The 21,583-nt window shown below is 39.4% G+C and overlaps 2 protein-coding genes across 2 annotated transcripts; both read left to right on the top strand.

Annotated features, from left to right (window-relative positions):
- Positions 1 to 92: 92 nt before the first annotated feature.
- On the top strand, positions 93 to 9,589 carry LOC115362402 (galactose-specific lectin nattectin-like). Its single transcript, XM_030056313.1, has 11 exons — positions 93 to 142; positions 1,291 to 1,366; positions 1,499 to 1,593; positions 1,751 to 1,885; positions 3,120 to 3,228; positions 3,381 to 3,388; positions 7,537 to 7,597; positions 7,858 to 7,949; positions 8,105 to 8,239; positions 8,573 to 8,681; positions 8,917 to 9,589. The coding sequence occupies exons 2-11, from the start codon at positions 1,291 to 1,293 to the stop codon at positions 8,979 to 8,981; spliced, it is 885 nt and encodes a 294-aa protein (XP_029912173.1). The 5' UTR covers positions 93 to 142; the 3' UTR covers positions 8,982 to 9,589.
- A 5,831-nt stretch (positions 9,590 to 15,420) lies between these two features.
- On the top strand, positions 15,421 to 18,542 carry LOC115362400 (galactose-specific lectin nattectin-like). The gene is made up of 6 exons (XM_030056311.1): positions 15,421 to 15,464; positions 16,008 to 16,095; positions 16,306 to 16,397; positions 16,553 to 16,687; positions 18,019 to 18,127; positions 18,362 to 18,542. Exons 2-6 carry the CDS (start codon positions 16,008 to 16,010, stop codon positions 18,424 to 18,426), a joined length of 489 nt encoding a protein of 162 aa, XP_029912171.1. The 5' UTR covers positions 15,421 to 15,464; the 3' UTR covers positions 18,427 to 18,542.
- Positions 18,543 to 21,583: the final 3,041 nt, after the last annotated feature.

The raw sequence follows: 21,583 nt of genomic DNA, 5'->3' as shown, positions 1-21,583 counted from the left end.
GGAAATGCTACATTTCTTGTGGTCTGGTCTATTTTACAAGTCTGAGCCAAGCCACGTAGACAACACCTCTATAAATCTAAGACAGCCTGGTACCTGCAGCTGTTCATCCAACATCTCTGTACCATTCAACACCACAGATAAGGTAAGACTCGAAAGGTTTTTGATTTATTATCCCAGGAATTCCATTCAAGACCATATTGTTCTTAAACTTTATACTACAGTTTTACACTCTGTCACTTCATTGCTATGACCACCTTGGATAGCACTTTTAATAAACAGCATTCTGTGCATTTATTTAACAACAAATTTGAAAAGTCATCAATGTCAGGAACTGCAGTTGACTTACATTCGTAAAGATCTAGATCATCAACCAGGGTATCTGCAGGTTTCACCTAATAAAATTTAAGACTTTTTAAGACCTTTTTAAGACCCTGCGGACACCTTGATCAACATTAAAAACAACCAAAAAAAAAAAAAAAACAACCAAAGCAAGTATGAAAGTCAGGACCTCAGTGCTCTTACTGTATTAGTATGACCAAAGAAAAATCAAAGAGAAATGGACAAGGAGAAGAAATTCAAAAAGAAAGGAGACTGGAAAGGTGGGAAAAGGAGAGAAAAGAAAGGAGTGAGGGTGAAAGGGATTATTAGAGAGTAATCACAGTTAGCAAACTCAATATGGAGACCCTGCTTGAAACTCACTGAACAACAGAGACTGTCCTCCACCATGAAATGAACACATCAGTTGCTCATACAAGCAGCTTATTATGACCTATAGTTATGTTATAGTTATAGTTAATTATGCAACCTCTACCGCTAGTGTAAATAACGACAGTGTGGTGAGTCTGGAAGTGAGGTGATGTGCCGTAGAAAAGCAAGCAACAAAATTCACATTGGGAAGTGGTCTGGGTGGCAGATGGGTCACAGGACATTCAGTGAGTTTGAAGTGAGTTTGGTGTTTTTTTTCCAGGTGTTATATTTCATTTGTCTTTAAGTGTTTATCATTGTCATCATAAGGACAAAGGTCCCTCAACCTTAACCAAATATTTTTGGAGCCTAACCATAACCAAGCTGCAACCATTTTCATGCATTTGCACCACAGCTTGTAGCATATCTCCTACCCCTGGTAGGGGCACTTATTTAGGAAACGCTCCTGTGAGTCGTATTCAAGGCTACAAACAAACCAACGACCATTGTGGTGATATGGGTTGGTGAACTTGTTGGAACAGCAGTAGGCTGGACTTGGACAAAAATGTACAAATGGTATACATTATCTAAAATATCTTTCCACAGATGGTATCATACTTTTATATCGGATTGCTCGTCTGCTTGACCAGTGGACTGATAAATAAAGTAGACACGGCACCAGGTCAGTGTACGTACACACACACACACACACACACACACACACACACTTACTTATTAACTGTATAACTATTTATGTGCTTCCATCTGTGACAAGACTCCAATTTTTTTTTCAAACTTCCCCACTGTGCTGCAGTAGCTGGGCAGTCCTGCTGTCCTTCTGGTTGGACCAAGTTTGGCTCTCGTTGTTTCATCTACTACAACAAGGGGCTGTCTTGGATTGAGGCAGAGGTACATGATGGAAGAACAGTCTACCTATCGTCATGTATTTCTGACCAACTCATTGCTCTGTAAATGTCTCCTCTGCCAACTCACTCCAATCATTTGTTCTTTTCCCCACCATTCCTTTTCCTCATACCTTTGCTTCTTGCTCTGTTCTCCTCATTAGATCTACTGCGTTTCCCTCGGTGGGCATCTGGCCTCTGTGCACAGTTCTGATGAGCACAATTTCCTCAGAGAGATGATTTACAGAGCAAGTGGCCACAACCATAAAACCTGGATTGGGGCTTTTGATACAATCAAGGTGAGAAACTGATAATAATTCGCTTGTTTTTTGTTTTGTTTTGTTTTGTCTTTATTGAATGGCTGCTTGTTGAGTCAAAAATGTAGATATGGCGTGCATTTAAATGCTATTTGCATCATACAGTCTTATGTGCTGTCTTTTAGATGCGTGTTTTTGTCCATTATTTTCTACACACACACATATTTTCCCACACACAAATATTTTCTTTGCTGCAAGCTTTGGGCCAGAGATCTTCAAGGCATTCAGTAACTATAAGTGCATGTAGAGGCGTTACTTTTACCCGCCTGCTTTCTAGGAAAGCCCCACCCTATTCTCCCTCTGATTGGCTAGCACTCATTGCATTTGGTTAGGGTTAGCCAATCAGAGGCAGAGTTGGGGCGGGTCTTCACAGAACGTGAGCGGGGAAAAAATAACCCCAGAGAGTGCAGAGTGTGTTGGGTGATCAAGACACCCCCAATACAGAACACCTGAGGAACTTAGGTTAGCAAACTCTATCTTCTTTTAAATCAAACTTACTTATAGAAGAAGGCTTTCTGAAAACAATCTGTTGTTGTTCTTTATCCTTTTAGGACTAATATCTTCACTGTATTTATTGCATGACTTGTTATTATTTTACTGTATTGTATGCCACTACATCCCTGCAATCACCCCAAACACCATACCAAGTGCGTAGCAACCACCCCAACCATCCTAGCAACCTCCTGGCAACCACCCCAAATACAATAGCAGACGAATACCAAAACCCCCAGACACCATAGCAGCCGCCTTGCGATGCCATAGCAACCACACACAACACCACAGCAACCACCTACAAACCTACAAACAGCATAGCAACCATTTCAAAAACCATAGCAATCTTCTAGCAACCACCCGGAACAGCATAATAATCACCTGGCAATGTTCTTGCAACCATTCTTTATGCCACAGCAACCATTATGCAAACCAACTACAAACCAAACATGCCAACACCTACAAACAACATAGCCTATTGTTGTTAAAGCTTTTGACCTGACAAAAATTCATGTGAGGTTGAAACGCTGTCTAAAGGAAGCAAATAAAGTTCCCCCTTTAGAACTGGCTCTACTGGCTTTATCTACCACTTCACTATGGGGATTTTTTTTTCTCTTCATAGTAAATTTGACTCACCAGTCAAATGTGTCTTGTCCCTACAAAACATGTGACATCTGACCTGTCTTTATGAGCTAAGTAACTAAAAACAAGTTTATTCCTCCAGGAAAGTGTTTGGATGTGGAGTGATGGGTCTAAGTTCGATTTCAATAAGTGGGGCCACACAGAGCCGAACGATCCTAAAAAGGAACGCTGTGTTGAAATGAATTTTAGAGGTATAAAAAAATGTTTTTTTTGATATCTTGATTGACATTAATGTTTGGAAAGTCATACACAGGCTAAGAAACTAGTTTCCAAGAAGACTGAAAATGGATTTTTTTTTTTTCTTTTAGGCCTACAACTATTTTGTCTGTTGTTTTGTCTTTAGTTTCTCCTGTAAGAAAGTAAACATGTCTATTTAAAGCTGCATTGTGCAAAATTCAGGGCTGATTGAAGTCAGAGGTTACTTGAAAACACTTGTACAGAAGGCTTTCATAAAAGTTATTTTTCATCTGCATTATTTCTAATCTCTACCAACAGACCGCTTTTGGAATGACAAGGAGTGCAACGCAGCCAGGGGATATGTGTGCTCCAAGGCCATATGATGCCCCCCTGCAATGTTCTTCCATATCTGCTATGAGAATGTCACTTGCACCATGATGATGTCATTTCCACCATCATTTTGTCAGGCACCTGACAAATAGGGCTTACTCAATACAGATTTTAAGATCCAGTACTCAGTAATACATATACAGTGCATAGTCTACAATGTGGAATTGATGCAACTCACCTTCCTTTTTTTTTTTTTTTTTTGCCTGTATGCTGCTGCTGCCTTGTTTCTGTTTAGTCCAAAGTGTGTAATAAACCCGCCAGTGCACCATAAGGAAGTGTGACAGTGTCACGTTTTGCGATGCTGAGGTGTGGAAAAAGAGATGGTTCAAGCAGTAACGTGGCTGGTTCAAAGGGAGCAACAGAGCCCACAGAGGGAGGCGGGAGGGGTGGTCGAACACAGTCTCTCCCGTGAGCAGCCCGAATTCATCTGAGAGTTTAGGCAGTTTAGGCTCCTGTGTGTCATTGTAATGCCTAGACGAGGCAAAAAAAAAAACGTCACACTAACACAATTTCCTGCAAACAAACAAACAAAAAAAAAAAACAGGTTAAAAACATACCTAACACAAATAAAATTCAATTCAGTACACAGTTCTGTAGGCAACATGTTTGTTATAAAGTCTGATAGCCTCAGGCAGAAAGGACTTGCTGAAGCACTCCTTTGCACATCTGGGCTGCAGCAGTCTGTTAATTGGATTAATTAACCGGACAGTACTGAAGCTGCTCTCGCAAATCAACATGACGGCCCTGAGTCAACTCTGGGAGCCGAGTACCCTACTAGAAACAACACTCTCCTATGGCCAGTTGAAGGAAATCTGATTGAACCTCTTGTTTGAACCACAGTTGGCATTTTCAGGCAATAAAGATGAGAAAAGAGCTCATTATGATTCCCATGTGATTTGCACATCAGCTGTATGTTTCGTGACATCAGTGAGACTTAGGGAGGAGACCAGTTTGCTTTCCTCTTTGCCAAACCTGAATAACTTGCTTTGTGAAAAACTTCAAATTATCACCTTTACCAGAAGGCAGTGGGAGTAAAATGGGCTGACAGGAAAATAACCTTTGGCTTCCCTATTCAAGTGCATGACTAGTGTTACACAGAGCAGCTGTCTGGAGCACGTGGAGCTGTCACATGATGCTCGTGACAACTTTGACATATGTGTTGGTTTTTTAATGTAATGTAGTACGTATGCATAACCTGTCGTGTGTAATGACAAAAGTCTGCTGGCGGTGCTTGGCCTATTGAAGCTGCCGGAAATCTTCCAATAAAAACAAGAAAAATAAAAAATCATAAATAAAAAGTCCTTTCAAAATTTAAACGATGGAAATTATGTGAGGGCTACATCATAAGAAAGGTGTGTGTATATCTATACTGCATGTTTAAATGAAATCTGCATCTTATTTGGTGCCACCAGAGTTTAAATTAGGACTGATTTAACCTGATTTAGAAACTAAACTAAAGGAGGAAATGCTCACTATAAACACGTCTTACAGTACATCGCTTGCTGTTAACTGTAACTGACTTGACATTTGTCCAAGTTTGGCTTCTGCCAACCTGCACTACATGCTGGGACAGATTCCTGCTCCATTGAGACTGAGTTGAAAAAACAAATCAATGAGACAAACAGAAAAAGAATGGGTAAGAGACTGGGACAAAGACAGGGAGACTATGGCAATAATCCAGTCGGGCCGGGGCGATGTGCTTATCTCCCGAGTCGATATTGTCACGATACTTGTGTGCCGATTCTATATGTATTGCGATTCTACAACTATTGAGATTCATCATAAAGTTTGATGAGGCCGTGATTATCCTAGAGGTCACTATAGGTCGTTTTACACAGTGATAACAAGTTTGAAAAAATGCTCTGCCTGCAGTGAAATGGCTGCTATGGGGGGCAAACATCATCACACAGGAATCAAATGTGGCTCACTGAATCCACACGAGTCTCAGCTTTCCAGTCAAAGCCAACTGATGCAGCTCCAAGACTGTTTAGGCCCCAGTCTGCACACACACACCATTTTACAACAGGCCACAAGAACACATGTGGACTGCAGGCTTTGTGGCCCAGACTGCATGGGATTAGCAGAAGGTGGGCGTGTCTGCAAAGGGGAGAGCCGTGGCTGCCCAGAGAACCCATTTTCATTCAGACAGCTGGAGGTCAGAGGTCACAGACGTGTACATCTATAAAACAAAAGGGTTACAGGAGAACATTTGAGATAAATGTAGTAGTAGTAGTAGTAATCATCCATCCTTGCCCAATGCAAAACAACACCATGGATGGTCAGGTATTCCAGAAAAACTGAACACACCCTTTGCTTATTTAGGATCGAATTACCTGGGAGATTAAAAAAATTAAAACTACTGCATGCCAAAAACCCACAGCGCTCAACATGAAGGATTTCAGCTACAGCAAAATTTGACGATACATCAATACAGTCACAGAGCAGTGAGGCGCTGAAACTGAGAGTTTTTGGAAAGGCACAGGTGTCCTCTGGAGTAAAAACCAACTGGTCTGTGTTGGGTACAAACATACAGGAGCGCAGGAAAATAAATTTCTAAATAGCTCAACGGATGATTATGTGGACTAAATGGAAATTTAGTCCACAATAAAATAAGCCTACACTGTAAATAAGGGGGATCCATTAGTTAAGTGCTCATAATCAAAAAAGGCGGCGTCTGCTTTACAGTAAAACTGGGCTGAATATCAACTTTTATCAGATTTGTACATATTTCAAGGGCACTCTAATATCCCTTTATTTAACTTCCTCATTTGTGGCAATCACTGTAGATTTCAGTTTCTTATGATTGATGTGCTATTTGTTTGCAATGCCCGGTTTTGTGTGCACGGTCCCACGCTGTCATTGACAATTTTGTATTTATGTATTACCCCATCATGTTTTTTGTCTTCTTTGGCAGGCTGCATCACTGCCAAATTCTATTCTGACAATGAATGCGTTCCTTTCATTTTTTCGATCAGGTTGAAATGCCACATGATGACAGATTTTACTTTCCTGATAATGAAAAAAAATAAACAAACAGTCAGAGAACATAATATAAAGGACTGCATCCTTCTCCAACACACCCCGGTGCCTGCTGCCGTTCATCCAACATCACTGCACCTGTTCATCACCCCAGCAAAGGTAAAAACTTTCTGTCCACCCGTCAAAATAACGTTTTCTATTTTTAAACTACATTTACTTGATCAGTTGATCAACACTGCATTCATTTTTATTTCAAAAGAAATTCAATCAAAATTATTTTTATGATTCAATCATTCATAATCTTTCTTCTTTTTTTATCCATTTTGTTTTTTTGTTACATTCTATTATGTTACTGAATTGCACCTTTTATTAGCAGCCATTTTTAGGGAACATTATTAAATCGAGAGTGATATACATGAGTTTAAAGACACATCGTCAACATTATAAGCAACATTTGTTACAAAGCAATTTGGTTCAAGGTTATCTTTATCTTTATTGTCCCTATTGGGAAATAGGAAGTCCAATACACATAAAAAACATCCAATACACATAAATATACACAACAATCAACCACTGTTAAGAACAACAGCACGTAGGGGGCAGAGTAATTATAAAGATTTTTGAGAAGATATTTGAGAAGCATTCTAGCGATTCTGCATGTTTAATCTAATATCTACAGAAGGCATACACTTCACATTTCTGCAAATCTTTTCCCACAGCAAACAGTCTGATTTTAAAGCTCAAACTGTCTTCACACCTGTTTTCCATCACCACATTAATGAGCTCCACATTAGATTTACTAAAAGCAGCAGTTTTTTGTCCTCATTTGTGATGATCTTTTTGGACTTTTTTTTTTTTTTTTTTTTTTTTCAAATATCTGATGAATTAGGTTATGGATCTGTATGGCTACCAGACATCTGTTTTGACCTGAATATTGAACTTTGTCTCAACAGATGACATCAGCCTTTCTTTTTGCTTTGGGCCTCTGTTTGGTCAGCGTACTGGTGACTGGAGGTTGGTTGGCATCTCTGGTGTTTTTAAGTGAAATATGACTACATTGCATCTTTAACACGTGCACACAAACACACACACACACACACACACACACACAAAGATGGTCACCTTTCAGGCTGCCTGTTTTGGCTGCAAACCTAAATGAAATTATGCACACTTTAGAAAAAAAAGTTCACGTCATCTTCCTCTGCATTTTTGACATCCAAGACTGACCTTCATTTTGTGTGTGTATTTCTAACAATAAATTTTCACTTTAGCAGATGAAGAGCCCTGCTGTCCTTTTGGTTGGACCAAGTTTGGCTCTCGCTGTTTCAACTTCAACTATAACGCGAAGACTTGGGACGACGCAGAGGTAGACTCCCCTCTATTTGTTGATCTATGTCTCTCTATCTTCCGTTGTCTGTGTTCCTCTCTCCTCCTCAAAGTCACTCCTGTCGTCTGATTGGCTTCCCCTGGCCTCAATGGTTTTATTCATATCAGCATTTCTCCCTCTGTTGCCCTAATTAGCGCACCTGCATTTCCCTCGGTGGGAATCTGGCCTCGGTGTACAGTCTGGAGGAGCTCAATCTGCTCAAAGCTTGGATGAATCGAGTTACTAGCCTCTACACACAAACCTGGATTGGGGGCCATGATGCAGTAAAGGTGAGAACCAGACACTCAGTGATAAACAGGACGTGAACCAGCCACACTAACAAGGGTGAGCACCAGCGAGAAATTACTTTACATGGAGAAAAGTAGATCACTCACTAATCTAAACACTTTTTATGATGTGCATTAACATTTTGTCTGTCTGTCTGTCCGTATCTTAAAATGTAACTCAACTCTAAATCACGAGGCAGAAAACTTGTGCTGCACTGCCACCTAGGGGTTTCAACCCTCAGTCATCTTGCACTTCTGGCCACGCCCTACCTGTGATGTGGCAGCAGGTATTTTTAGCAGCTGTCAGAGCCAAATTTACCTTGTTCCTTCCTCCAGGAGGGTGTGTGGCTGTGGAGCGATGGATCAAGTTTCAACTTCACGCGGTGGGCTAATGGGCAGCCAAACAACAGTGGAGATGAAGACTGTGTGGAGATAAGCTGGCGAGGTATGAAATTATTATATCTTGACTCACTGATTAGTGTTTGTCAGGAAGCTGAAGGGGAAAAAACATATTTTCCTTTCATACATTTGTTCTGTTTACTGAAAGAATTAAATAATATTTAAATGTGATGTGATCAGTTATTGCATTTCAGAAAGCTCAGTTTAACTTTGACACAGCTTATTGGTTTGTCTGTTTGTTTGTTTTTTAATCTTCTGTCATTTTTAACTTCTACCAACAGCAAACTCCTGGTATGATTCGAAGTGCACACATAGGAAGCCTTTTATATGCGCCAAGAGACTGTGATGTGCTGCCATATCAGCTGTGAAGACATGAAGACATGACTCCACCACAGCTGGAAGCTCAACTGCCAGTTACTATTCACTTCAAAAATCAATCAGTTTTGGGTTTTTTTTTTTTTTTTTTTTTTTTTCAATTCAACAATGTTCATTACTAAAGAATTATTCTGACTTTTTTTCATGCTTTCTCTTGTACGCTCTGAGATTACTGTTCTAACTAACATCTGGACCAAAAGTTACTGATATGAAACAAATCTATGGAGGCCCTTTTTTGTGTTGCCTTGCAATAGTTTGCATTACTCTGCAAACTCTTTTGGGTTCTCACAGTAAATTTTGCATTTTCTTGCAACACGTTTCTACTTCCATTCCTGGCACAGTATGGCGCCCCAGTATGGATAATCTTGTTTAATTTAACTTTGAACTGGGCATTAATTCTGCTGCTCCACTGGCATGGTTATGTGATTATAGTGAAAGAAAACTAAAATGCATTCACAGTTCAAGAGAGCAGCTGAGCGGAAACAGACACACAGCTCGGGGAACAGAATGGAAGTAGAAAAGTTAGTGTGAGGATCTTGCAAAAAAAAAAAAAAAAACTCACCTTGACCCTTTGGAGGCTCCATACAAACATATTTCTCACTGGTCTGCCAATAATAAGGTTACCGGGTGCAGGTTTTGGACTTCAGCACTGGGCTCGAATGAATCTCACCAGCTGCACACAATGTGAAAGTTCTGCTGACCACCTTCCAGTTTCTGGTCTTTCTAGATAATTCCTGCCAATATCATATTATCTATCAATCAACCAATCAACTCTAAGTGTATAATCATCATTAAATAAACATTACTGCAAGCGTTGACATCTGTTGTGTTACATTGTGATGTGTTATTGTTATGTAACTGATGTTTTTAGTGGGGGCTGCGGCACCGCCAGCTGCATGAAGGTCCAACTCTCCCACTGAAGGTTCACAAATCTTCATTTATGACACGGTAGCTCCAAACATTGCTGGGAACACTCGCTAAGAGACAGGAAGAAAACAAAAAACAACAACGAAATATTGTTTCCAATACATTACAACACTCCAATAATTGTAACGATTCAAATACCCTTTGTATTTCATTTTAAAGCTTAAAATGAATGAATCTGAAAATGAATTCACTTTGCCGTTCAAATAAATCATAAACTGACAATGACTATAACCATTTTTAACTTAGTTAGTGACAACCCCCAATAGAGTGCGATAATGTAACCAAGCATGTTTAACCTGAAATATTCATTCACTCTCCATGCAACAAATCATGGAAAACTTCCTCCCATATTCAAATATACTGCAGTCAATGCAAAACACATTTTATTCCTCTTAATAGCAAACTTCACTCAACCAAAGAATAGCAGCGACAGCAATATTTTTGATGTATTGTGTCTAATATACCAACTTAGCAAGCCTACACAGACAGAGCTACGCAAACTCTGGAAATTTTACCAAGGAAAACCACATGATGTAACTCAGTCAGTTGAGTAGTAAAAAAATGGTGTAGAGCAAGTCAACTGGACTTTAAGTAGATTTCATAAGACGTTTCGCTTCTCCTCCAAGAAGCTTCAGTTCTGGTAGACTGGCAAAACTCCCAGGTATTTAACCTCTGTGGGGTCGTTGTTAAGGTCATCAATACCACTGGGAGAAAGTGCCCCTAGGTGTTAACAATCCTCATCGAGAGTCGTTAGGGTCACATGTTGTCGTGAGGGTCACATGATGTCAGTGTGGTCGATTGTTGTCCCATGAGGTCAAAATGAGATGAGTGTTTCAATCTCCTGGGGAGAGATGAAAGGACCGTGTTGTATATGGGGGATAGGTGGTGTCTGAGGACCCCTCCTCTATTGAATGATGGCTTCTCTACTTTTACATAGATGGCACCCTTCACTGCTCAAAAGCAGCGCGTCTGTTAGCAACCAAGTTAAGCAGAAACTGTACTGACTATCAGTGATTACAAACCGAGGTAAAAGTGAGCTGAAAAACTCCTGACCGCTAGGGGAGGGACGCTGTGTGTGACTGGCCTATCACACAACATGGACACAGCTGCCCGGTGAGGATTTTCATTCATCACGAGCACAGATATTGATTCTCATTACTCGGATAATACTCGTACTCGGCAAAAGTGCTTTATCCGTACCGGATACTCTTTGCAGCCAGCTCAACCCTACCTCATATGCACGCTGCATAACTAGCAAGCAAATGCAACAACACAAGTGGTGAATGGGACTCCCTAAAAACTTGGTATTCTGCCACCACCAGGTAAAATACCAAGTTTTTAGCTAGCATGAGGCTGTGTGTTTTTTAACTAGCAAGGCTCTGCCTGCCGCACGTGTGGCAAAAAAAAAAATCACTACCTGCTCCGACCTTCAAGAGCAGTGAGAGACAGATATCTTCTGAATAGGAATAGTGAAAATGTCCTGTGTTAATTAAAAATAATTAATAAAAAAAAGAAATACCATAATCCAGTACACACATGGAGAGTTGGATGTGACTAGTTTAATAGGCTAAATAGTAAGATTAACTTTTGTCTGTGGCCTCATTGCGTTGTTTGCAATCTTATTTATTAAATAAGTCACATCCAACTCTCCACGTGTTTAACCCTTTCATTTATTGCAACTTACAAACGCGGTTGTAGAAATCAACATTGGCATAATTTATTGATCTCTCCCCACAGACAAACAAGCAGATGCCAGCACAATTCAAAACCACCCAGCCTATTTTAGGCAGATAACGTATAGAAGTCATAATTTTGGTATCATGACAACACTAATCGCCTCGCAATGTTCTTGCAACCATTCTTTATACCACAGCAACCATTACGTAAAACAACTACAAACTATTTGGATTCCTGACAGGGGGATCACAGCAAACAGGAATTCATAATTTGTAGCCTGTCTGTCTGTTTGTGTGTGTGTGTGTGTGTGTGTGTGTGTGTGTGTGTGTGTGTGTGTGTGTGAGAAACTTGAGTGTGTGCACCACGGAGATTAAGGGATCAGGTGTCATGCCAGCTTTCTAGCACATTCCAGGTCACAATTAGTAATGACTGGCATAATCCTCTACTGGATGTGTGTTTACACATACACACAAGTTAAGGTGTGTATGTGTAAGTTTATCATTCATTCATTCATCTTCTAAACCGCTTATCCTCACTAGGGTCGCGGGGGGTTGCTGGAGCCTATCCCAGCGCTCATAGGGCAAAGGCGAAGGAAACACCCTAACCGTCGCTGTCGAGCCGGCGGAGCGCGAGCGAGAGGGAGGGGTCGTCACGTGACACGGAGCCAGGGTTGCCAGGTCTGTGAGACAAAAGGAGCCAAACAGCAACTCAAAACCAGCCCAAAACCCGCCCAACCGGGTATAAAAAGGGCCCCAAAATCAGCCCAAGACCAGAACTCAAAATATGCCCATAAAAATCCATATATGTTGCTTTTAAAGTCCAACAGCATTGCTATAATTGCAAAATGCACTATATCTATAAAATAACACCATAAACATTAAAGGCAATTTCCCGAAACAGTTCTTTCACATATTTAATTTACAGTATATCAGAACTTAAAATATAATATGGGATACCTTACTTCAGCTGACAGGCACTGGGCACGAGTGGTGCTGATGATGTGATTGGTCATGTGCTGAGTGGCCTCACACAGCATTGGCATATTATTTGTCTGTGGAGCATGTGACATATGTGGATAGTTTATATGCTGATCTGGCCTGGAGTCAGTTTGACAGGATTTGGGTATAAACGTTGGTCATTCAAAATATGAATCTTTATTCATGTCTGCCCAAGCCCAACCCGCGGACAAAATTTGTTACCTGCGGCAACACTTAAAAAGTAGCCCAATTTGGCGGAAAAAACGCGGACTTGGCAACCCTGCACGGAGCAGCTGAGGCAGGCGCGGCTTTGATTATTCATGATTATAAATCCAATAAATCAAACTTTCAGAAACTGAAAACAAATGTAATTTTTGCAATGATCACCCTGAACCTATAGTGTTTACTTTACCATTGTGAACATTCAGTTACTTATTGGACTAAAATTAAATGGATAAATATACATACTGGGTAAAAACTAATAATAATGCTAAAATTGAATGTAAAAATGTCTTTACTTACCTTGAACATGATGAAACTTACACTGATTTGATGGTAAACTTATTGATTCTATATGATAAATCTAATATACCTAAATAAAGAATTGCAAAACTCACATTGGTTTTCTATGCAAATTTACTCAGAACATATAAAGACTATCAACCTTATAAACTTAAAAAAAAATTTATAAAACTGTCAATCTTCATGTGTTGTATTCTTATTCTCTCTCTATGATCAACTGAGTCTATTTTCCCAATTGTTAATGGAGTTTTTATTAATTTATTAATGCAGTAATTTATTTATTTATTTATTTATTCATTCATTTATGTATTTATTTATTGTTAAGATAGTTACCGGGCATTGCAATAACTTAAGACACATTCACATTCTTGTAAAACGTCCTGGCAGTATACTGCAAGAGGGAATGAGAACATGTTAAGGTTTTATAGCCTTATAGAAGTGGCACATGCACAGTTAATTGGATTAATTATTCGGACAGTACCGAAGCTGCACTCTCTAATCAACATGACTGCCCTGAGTCGACTCTGGGAGCTGAGTACCCAACTAGAAACAACACTCTCCTATGCCCAGTTGAAGGAAATCGGAACCTCTTATTTGAACCACAGTTGGCAATTTCAGGCAATAAAGATGAGAAAAGAGCTCATTATGATTCCCATGTGATTTGCACATCAGCTGTATGTTTCGTGACATCAGTGAGAGCTAAATAAGTTTCCGAGACATAGGGAGGAGACCAGTTTGCTTTCCTCTTTGCAAAACCTGAATAACTTGCTTTGTGAAAAACATTAAATTATCACCTTTCCAGAAGGCAGTGGGAGGAAAATGGGCTGAAAATCGGCTTACCTATTCAAGTGCATGACTCGTGTTACAGGGAGCAGCTGTCAAGTGATGCTCGTGACAACTTTGACAAAAGTGTTGGTTTTTTAATGTAATGTAGTACTATGCATAACCTGTCGTGTGTAATGACAAAAGTCTGCTGATGGTGCTTGACCTAATGAAGCTGCCGGAAATCTTCCAATAAAAACAAGAAAAATAAAAAAATCATCATCAAGGGACCGGAGAAGAACAGTAAAATAAGTCCTTTCAAAATTTAAACGATAGAAATTGTTATGTGAGGTCTACATCATAAGAAAGGTGTGTTTCTATCTGTACTGCATGTTTAAATGAAATCTGCATCTTATTTGATGCCACCAGAGTTTAAATTAGGACTGATTTCACCTGATTTAGAAACTAAACTAAAGGAGGAAATGCTCGCTATAAACACGCCTTATAGTTCATCGCTTGCTGTTAACTGTAACTGACTTGACATTTGTCGAAGTTTGGCTTCTGCCAACCTGCACTGCATGCTGGGTTAAGGTTAGGGTCCCGGCGCAGCGCAGGGTGGCGCAGTGAGGCGAACCCCTCGCAGAGCTAGTTTCGACCAGCGCAACCTGAGGGGCGCAGTTTCCTAGTTTTGCAGACCAAGGTGCGCCAAGATGGGAGTGGCGGCGCAGCGGGGGGAGGTGTCGACAGATTCAGCTTGGTGCAGTGACAGTTTCGTGCCAAAAGGCTTCGCCGAGATGCGCCAAAAGCTCGCCATCTGAAACCAGGTCTACTTTCCGTGCAAGGCGGAGTGGAGCTGGCGCAGTGGAAGTTTGGCTGACTGGCGACATCACCATATTAAATTCCACATTTGAATGTTTTTATATTTTATTCAGTATCTTATTTTTGATATTTTTTTTTATTGTTGCTGTATTTTATTATTGTTTTAAATCTTTTTATCACTCTTTTGTCTGATTATTTTTATTTTTATTTTTAAATTCTTGATATTTTATTTTTTAACTAACCATATTTTTATGGTCTCCAAGTCCCTTACTTCTTATTTTATGTTTATTTGTCAATCAAGATGTAAAGCACTTTGAATGTCATGTATTTGTTTGAAAGGTGCAATATAAATAAAGTTTGACTGATTAATTGATTGATATTTCAAGGGCACTTTAATCTCCCCTTATTTCATTTCCTCATTCATGGCAATTATTATAGATTTAAGTTTCTTATGAATGACATGCTATTTGTTTGCAATGCCTGACTGTGTGGACGGTCCCACGCTGTTACTATCAATTTGGTATTTAGGTATTTCCCCATCATGTCTTTTGTCTTCTTTCTAAAGGCTGCATCGCTGCCTGCCAAATTCTATTCAGACAATGAATGCGTTCCTTTCATTTTTTGGTCAGGTTGAAATCCCTTCCTGGTAATGAAAAAAAAACAAAACAGTCAGAGAACATAATATAAAGGACTGCATCCTTTCCCAAGACACCCCGGTGCCTGCTGCCATTCGTCCAACATCACTGCACCTGTTCATCACCACAGCAAAGGTAAAAACTTTCTGTCCACCCGTCAAAATAACCTTTTTTATTTTTAAACTACATTTACTTGATCAGTTGATCAACACTGCATTCATTTTTATTTCAAAAGAAATTCAATCAAAATTATTTTTAGGATTCGATCATTCATAAACTTTCTTCTTTTTTATCCATTTTGTTTGTTTGTTACATTCTATTATGTTATTGAATTTAGGGAACATTATTAAATCGAGAGTGATATACATGAGTTTAAAAACATATTGCCAACATTATAAGAAATTTAAGAATTTAATTTAAGAAGTATAATTTAAGAAGCATACCTGCGATTCTGCATGTTTAATCTAATATCTACAGAAGGCATACACTTCACATTTCTGCTAATCTTTGCCCACAGCAAACAGTCCAAGTTTACAGCTCAAACTGTCTTCACACCTATCCGTGACCGCATTAAAGTGCTCCACATTAGATTTCCTAAAAGCAGCATTTTTTTTTCTCAGTTGTGATGATCTATGTGGACTTTTTTTCAAATATCTGAAATGAACTTTGTCTCAACAGATGACATCAGCCTTTCTTTTTGCTTTGGGCCTCTGTTTGGCCAGCGTACTGGTGACTGGAGGTTGGTTGGCATTTCTGGTGTTTTTAAGTGAATTATGACTACATTGCATCTTTAACACGTGCACACACACGCACACACAAAAAGAGGCCACCTTTCAGGCTGCCTGTTGTGACTACAAACCTAAATGAAATTATACACACCTAAGAAAAAACAATTGTCTTCTTCTGCATTTTTGACATCCAAGACTGACCTTCATTTTGTGTGTGTATTTCAAACAATAAATTTTCACTTTAGCAGATGAAGAGCCCTGCTGTCCTTTTGGTTGGACCAAGTTTGGCTCTCGCTGTTTCAACTTCAACTATAACTCAAAGATTTGGGCTGACGCAGAGGTAGACTCCCCTCTATTTGTTGATCTAAGTCTCTCTATCTCCCATTGTCTGTGTTCCTCTCTCCTCCTCAAAGTCACTCCTGTCATCTGATCGGCTTCCCCTGGCCTCCATGGTTTTATTAATATCAACATTTCTCCCTCTGTTGTCCTAATTAGCGCACCTGCATTTCCTTCGGTGGGAATCTGGCCTCGGTGCACAGTCTGGAGGAGCTCAATTTGCTCAAAGCTTGGATGAATCGAGTTACTAGCCACCTTGCACAAACCTGGATTGGGGGCCATGATGCAGTAAAGGTGAGACCCAGACTCTTAGGGCTCTAGTTTCGCAGACCGGGTGAGACGGGGGCGCAGCGGAACTGCGCTTCGCCAACTGGATGTGGCCAGGTGGATCAAGTCAAGTCAAGTCAAGTATAATTTATTTGTCCCAACTTGGGCAATTTGGTTGCAGACAGGTATAAAAAAGACATAAAGGACAACATGTTTGCAAGTTTGTCACGCCGTGCGCGGTAGTGCAAGTACTCCGCCAGCCCTCCTACCTTGCGATCCGTGGGGGGCCTCATTTTTACACGCGCGATGCCCGTGAGACTAGAGAACCAAGTCAGCCCAAGCCAGGGGGAGAGAAAAGAGACCTGTAATCTGACACCCCACTGCATTCATTGCTGCAATGATTGACAGCAGTCTGCATCTGACCAATCAGTGGTCAGATGCACCGACACTGCTGCAAGTGAGTAGAGAGATGGCTTCTAAGAGGCATTTTGAATCTGGAGCTACAAAGAGGGAAAAAAATCAAAACAAGAGGAAGAGTGGGTATTTTGTGGAAATAAATGTAAAACTTTGTGGCGCCGCATAAACACCTTAGCTGCTCCTCAAAATGAGACAGAAGAGAGACGACTATAAGTCTCTGTCTGAAATGTGGCCTGGAGATGACATTTTCCAGCAGCCCTTTTACCATTTCTTGAATGTCTTGTTAATGCATTTGTCTGCATATGCATTCACCTCTGTGAAAAAGGAGTGGTAAATTGACCAGTTGGTGGTCATATATTAGCTTAAGTTTATAGTCTATTCATCAATAAAGAAGATCAATTTAAGGCTATTTGAATTGAATTTATTTAATTTGTAACACACATGCTTGTTTAGTTCACTGACCTGCTTTAAGATATTTGCCAGGTTGAAGTTACTTTTTTTTTTTTTTTTTTAGGAAAACATCTTTTGTTAAAATTATTTTTTAAATTGATGACTATTTGAGACTCGTTTATTTATTTATTCTAGTTTAGTTATTTTAGTTGACGCATACAATACTGCTTATTCCACTTACGGTACTTTGTTCTTACTAATAGAGCTTGTCAAGTTTAATGGAATGTCGTTATGCAGTCATTTTATTCCTATTATACATCTGGGATTTTTTTTTTATGATGTGCATTGTTAACATTTTGTCTGTCTGTCCGTCCGTATGTTAACATGTAACTCAACACTAAATCACATAAGGCAGAAAACTTGTGCTGCACTGCCACCTAGGGGTTGCAACCCTCAGTCATCTTGCACTTCTGGCCACACCCTACCTGTGCTGTGGCAGCAGGTATTTTTAGCAGCTGTCAGAGGCAAATTTACCTTGTTCCTTCCTCCAGGAGGGTGTGTGGCTGTGGAGCGATGGATCAAGTTTAAACTTCACGCAGTGGGCTCATGGGCAGCCAAACAACAGTGGAGATGAAGACTGTGTGGAGATACTCTGGCGATGTATGAAATTATTATATCTTGACTCACTGATTAGTGTTTGTCAGGAAGCTGAAGGCGAAAAAAACATATTTTCCTTTTATACATTTGTTCTGTTTACTGAAAGAATTAAATAATATTTAAATGTGATGTGATCAGTTCGTGCATTTCAGAAAGCTCAGTTTGACTTTGACACATCTTATTGGTTTGTTTGTTTGTTTTTTTTAATCTTCTGTCATTTTTAACCTCTGCCAACAGCAAGCACCTGGTATGATTCGAAGTGCACACATAGCAGGCCTTTTATATGCGCCAAGAGACTGTGATGTGCTGCCATATCAGCTGTGAAGACATGAAGACATGACTCCACCACAGCTGGAAGCTCAACTGCCAGTTACTATTCACTTCAAAAATCAATCAGTTTTGGGTTTTTTTTCCTCAATTTAACAATGTTTATTACTAAAGAATCATTCTGACTTTTTTCATGCTTTCTCATATACGCTCTGAGATGACTGTTCTAATTAACATCTGGACCAAAAGTTGCTGTGGAAAAAGTTACTGATATGAAACAAATCTATGGAGGCCCTTTTTTGTGTTGCCTTGCTATAGTTTGCATTACTCTGCAAACTGTTTTGGGTTCTCACAGTAAATTTTGCATTTTCTTGCAACACTTTACTACTTCCATTCCTGGCACAGTATGGTGCCCCAGTATGGATAATCTTGTTTAATCTCACTTTGAACTGGGCATTAATTCTGCTGATATAGCACTGCTGCTCAACAGGTATAATTATGTGATTATAGTGAAAGAAAACTAAAACACATTCGCAGATCAAGAGAGCAGCTGACCGGAAATAGACACACGGCTCAGAGGGAACAGAAGTAGAAAAGTTAGTGTGAGGATCTTGCAAAAAAACAACTCACCTTGACCCTTTGAAGGCTCCATACAAACATATTTCTCACTGGTCTACCACTTCTTAAAAACCCCAAGGTAACAAAAACTAAGCAACTCATATCACTATAATAAGCTGCTTCAGATAACAAGGTTACCAGGTGCAGGTTTTGGACTTCAGCACTGGGCTCGAATGAATCTCACCAGCCGCGCACAATGTGAAAGTTCTGCTGCCCACCTTCCAGTTTCTGGTCTTTCTAGATAATTCTTGCCAATATCATATTATCTATCAATCAACCAATCGATAATAATCATCATTAAATAAACATTACTGCAAGCGTTGACATCTGTTGTGTTACATGGTGATGTGTTTTGGTTATGTAACTGATGTTTTTAGTGGGGGCTGCCACTGATGGTTCACAAATCCTCGTTTATGACACGGTAGCTCCAAACATTGGAGCTAAGAGATAGGAAGAAAACAAAAAACAACAACAAAATATTGCTTCAATACATTACAACACTCCAATAATTTTTAACGACACTTCAAATACCCTTTGTATTTCATGTTAAAGCTTAAATCTGAAAATGAATTCACTTTGCTGTTCAATAGAGTGCTATAATGTAAGTAAGCATGTTTAACCTGAAATAATTATTCACTCTCCATACAACAAATCATGGACAACTTCCTCCCATATTCAAATATACTGCAGTCAATGCAAAACACATTTTATTCCTCTTAATATCAAACTTAACTCAACCAAAGAATAGCAGTGACAGCAAGATTTTCCATGTATTGTGTCTAATATACCAACTTAACAAGCCTACTCAATAAAGTCTGGAAATTTTACCAAGGAAAAGCACATGATGTAACTCAGTCAGTAAAGTAGTAAAAAAAATGTCGATTATTTACAGTTTTCAAACATCACAAAGTGCGGGAAGATGGAACTGAATGGTTGTGCCAAATAAATGAAATCAATTAATCAAAACCAGGCCTGACTGGACTAAATCCTGGAAAAAATATTAAAGAAAAAGGCCTGACTAACTAATCTAAAAAACAAAGACTTCAGCAAAACATACAAAGAGGCACTAACCACGACTCCTGGTGTGTCCAGACAGAGTTTCTCTACATGTGTGAGAATGTATAGGGCACCACCAATTTACATACAGTTTCCATTCACCCCCCATTCCCCCACCCCCTTCCCCATATACTTTTTCCAGTGTTATGCATTCTTGTGTTTGCCTCTGGTCCCTATTGTAACATTGTATTATATCCATTGCTTTGAAGTTTGTGTTGTTGGGGACTTCTCTGCGATTAACCTCTAAAATAAAATTTAAAAAATTTAATTACATTAAAAAAAAGTACACTCTGCATCCTAAAGTGTGAGGACAGTTCTAGACAGGATTCAGTTGCTCAGTATTTCAGCAAATGTGACACACTGATTGGTGATCTCATTGCTTTAAGGTGATAAAACAAAGACCAAATCATCAAAATCATCATCAAAAACAACAAAATAACATAATTACACTCCAAATGTTCCTGCTGTGGTGTTGTGCTTGACAAGAGGCATCAGTTTATGATCAGTTAGGCATAACTTTGGGAACCAATAGCAGGACTATATTGTCCTGCTATTGGTTCCCAAACTGCTATTGGTTGGTTCTGCTATTAATTGCTAATCCCGCAATTAAATTCCAGATTATAGCGATTCCATTGAATCCATCAAACTTAACTCAACCAAAGAATAGCAGCGACAGCAAGATTTTCTATGTATTGTGTCTAATATACCAACTTAACAAGCCTTCACATGCAGGGCTACTCAATAAAGTCTGGAAATTTTACCAAGGAAAAGCACATGATGTAACTCAGTCAGTAAAGTAGTAAAAAAAACTGTCAATTATTTACAGTTTATGAACAGCACAAGGTCCTCCAAGTTGGGGAAGATAGAACTGAGTGAATATTAAAGAAAAAGGCTTGACTAACTTATCTAAAAAACCAAGTCTTCAGCAAAACATACAAAGAGGCACTAACCACGACTCCTGGTGTGTCCAGACAGTTTCTCTACATGTGTGAGAATGTATAGGGCACCACCACCAGTTTCTAACCTCCCACCACATCCCTTTTTACTAAGTAAAAAAAAAATGTACACAACGAAGAACTACAAGGATGTAAATACTACCCGCGCAGATGTGTTTTTTAGATTGCCTGCTGGCATCTCAGGGTGTCACATGAGGACTTCCAGAGTTTGATAGAAATATGCTTAATATAATAAAGGTGTTATGATTTTGATGTGGCTTTTGCAACTGACAGCTCACCAAATGGAAGAGCAAAAGTTGTCGAGGGAACAGAGGGAACAGGCCCAGTCATCCACATTCAAATCCAAACTCCTATTACCCCTGCCTCCAACACATTAACACATAAATAACACAAAAATGAATAAAAAATAAAACAAATATTTAAATATTTATATTTTTTCCAAAGTTATGCATTCCTGTGTTTGCCTCTGGTCTCTATTGTCACATTGCATTTTATGCATTGCTTTGAAGTTTGTTTTGTTAGGAACTCCTCTATGATTAACCTCTAAAATAAAAATACATTC

This window comes from Myripristis murdjan, chromosome 7, assembly GCF_902150065.1.
Source record: "Myripristis murdjan chromosome 7, fMyrMur1.1, whole genome shotgun sequence".
In the NCBI taxonomy this organism is placed as follows: domain Eukaryota; kingdom Metazoa; phylum Chordata; class Actinopteri; order Holocentriformes; family Holocentridae; genus Myripristis; species Myripristis murdjan.
This window is presented reverse-complemented; position numbering and strand designations above follow the sequence as displayed.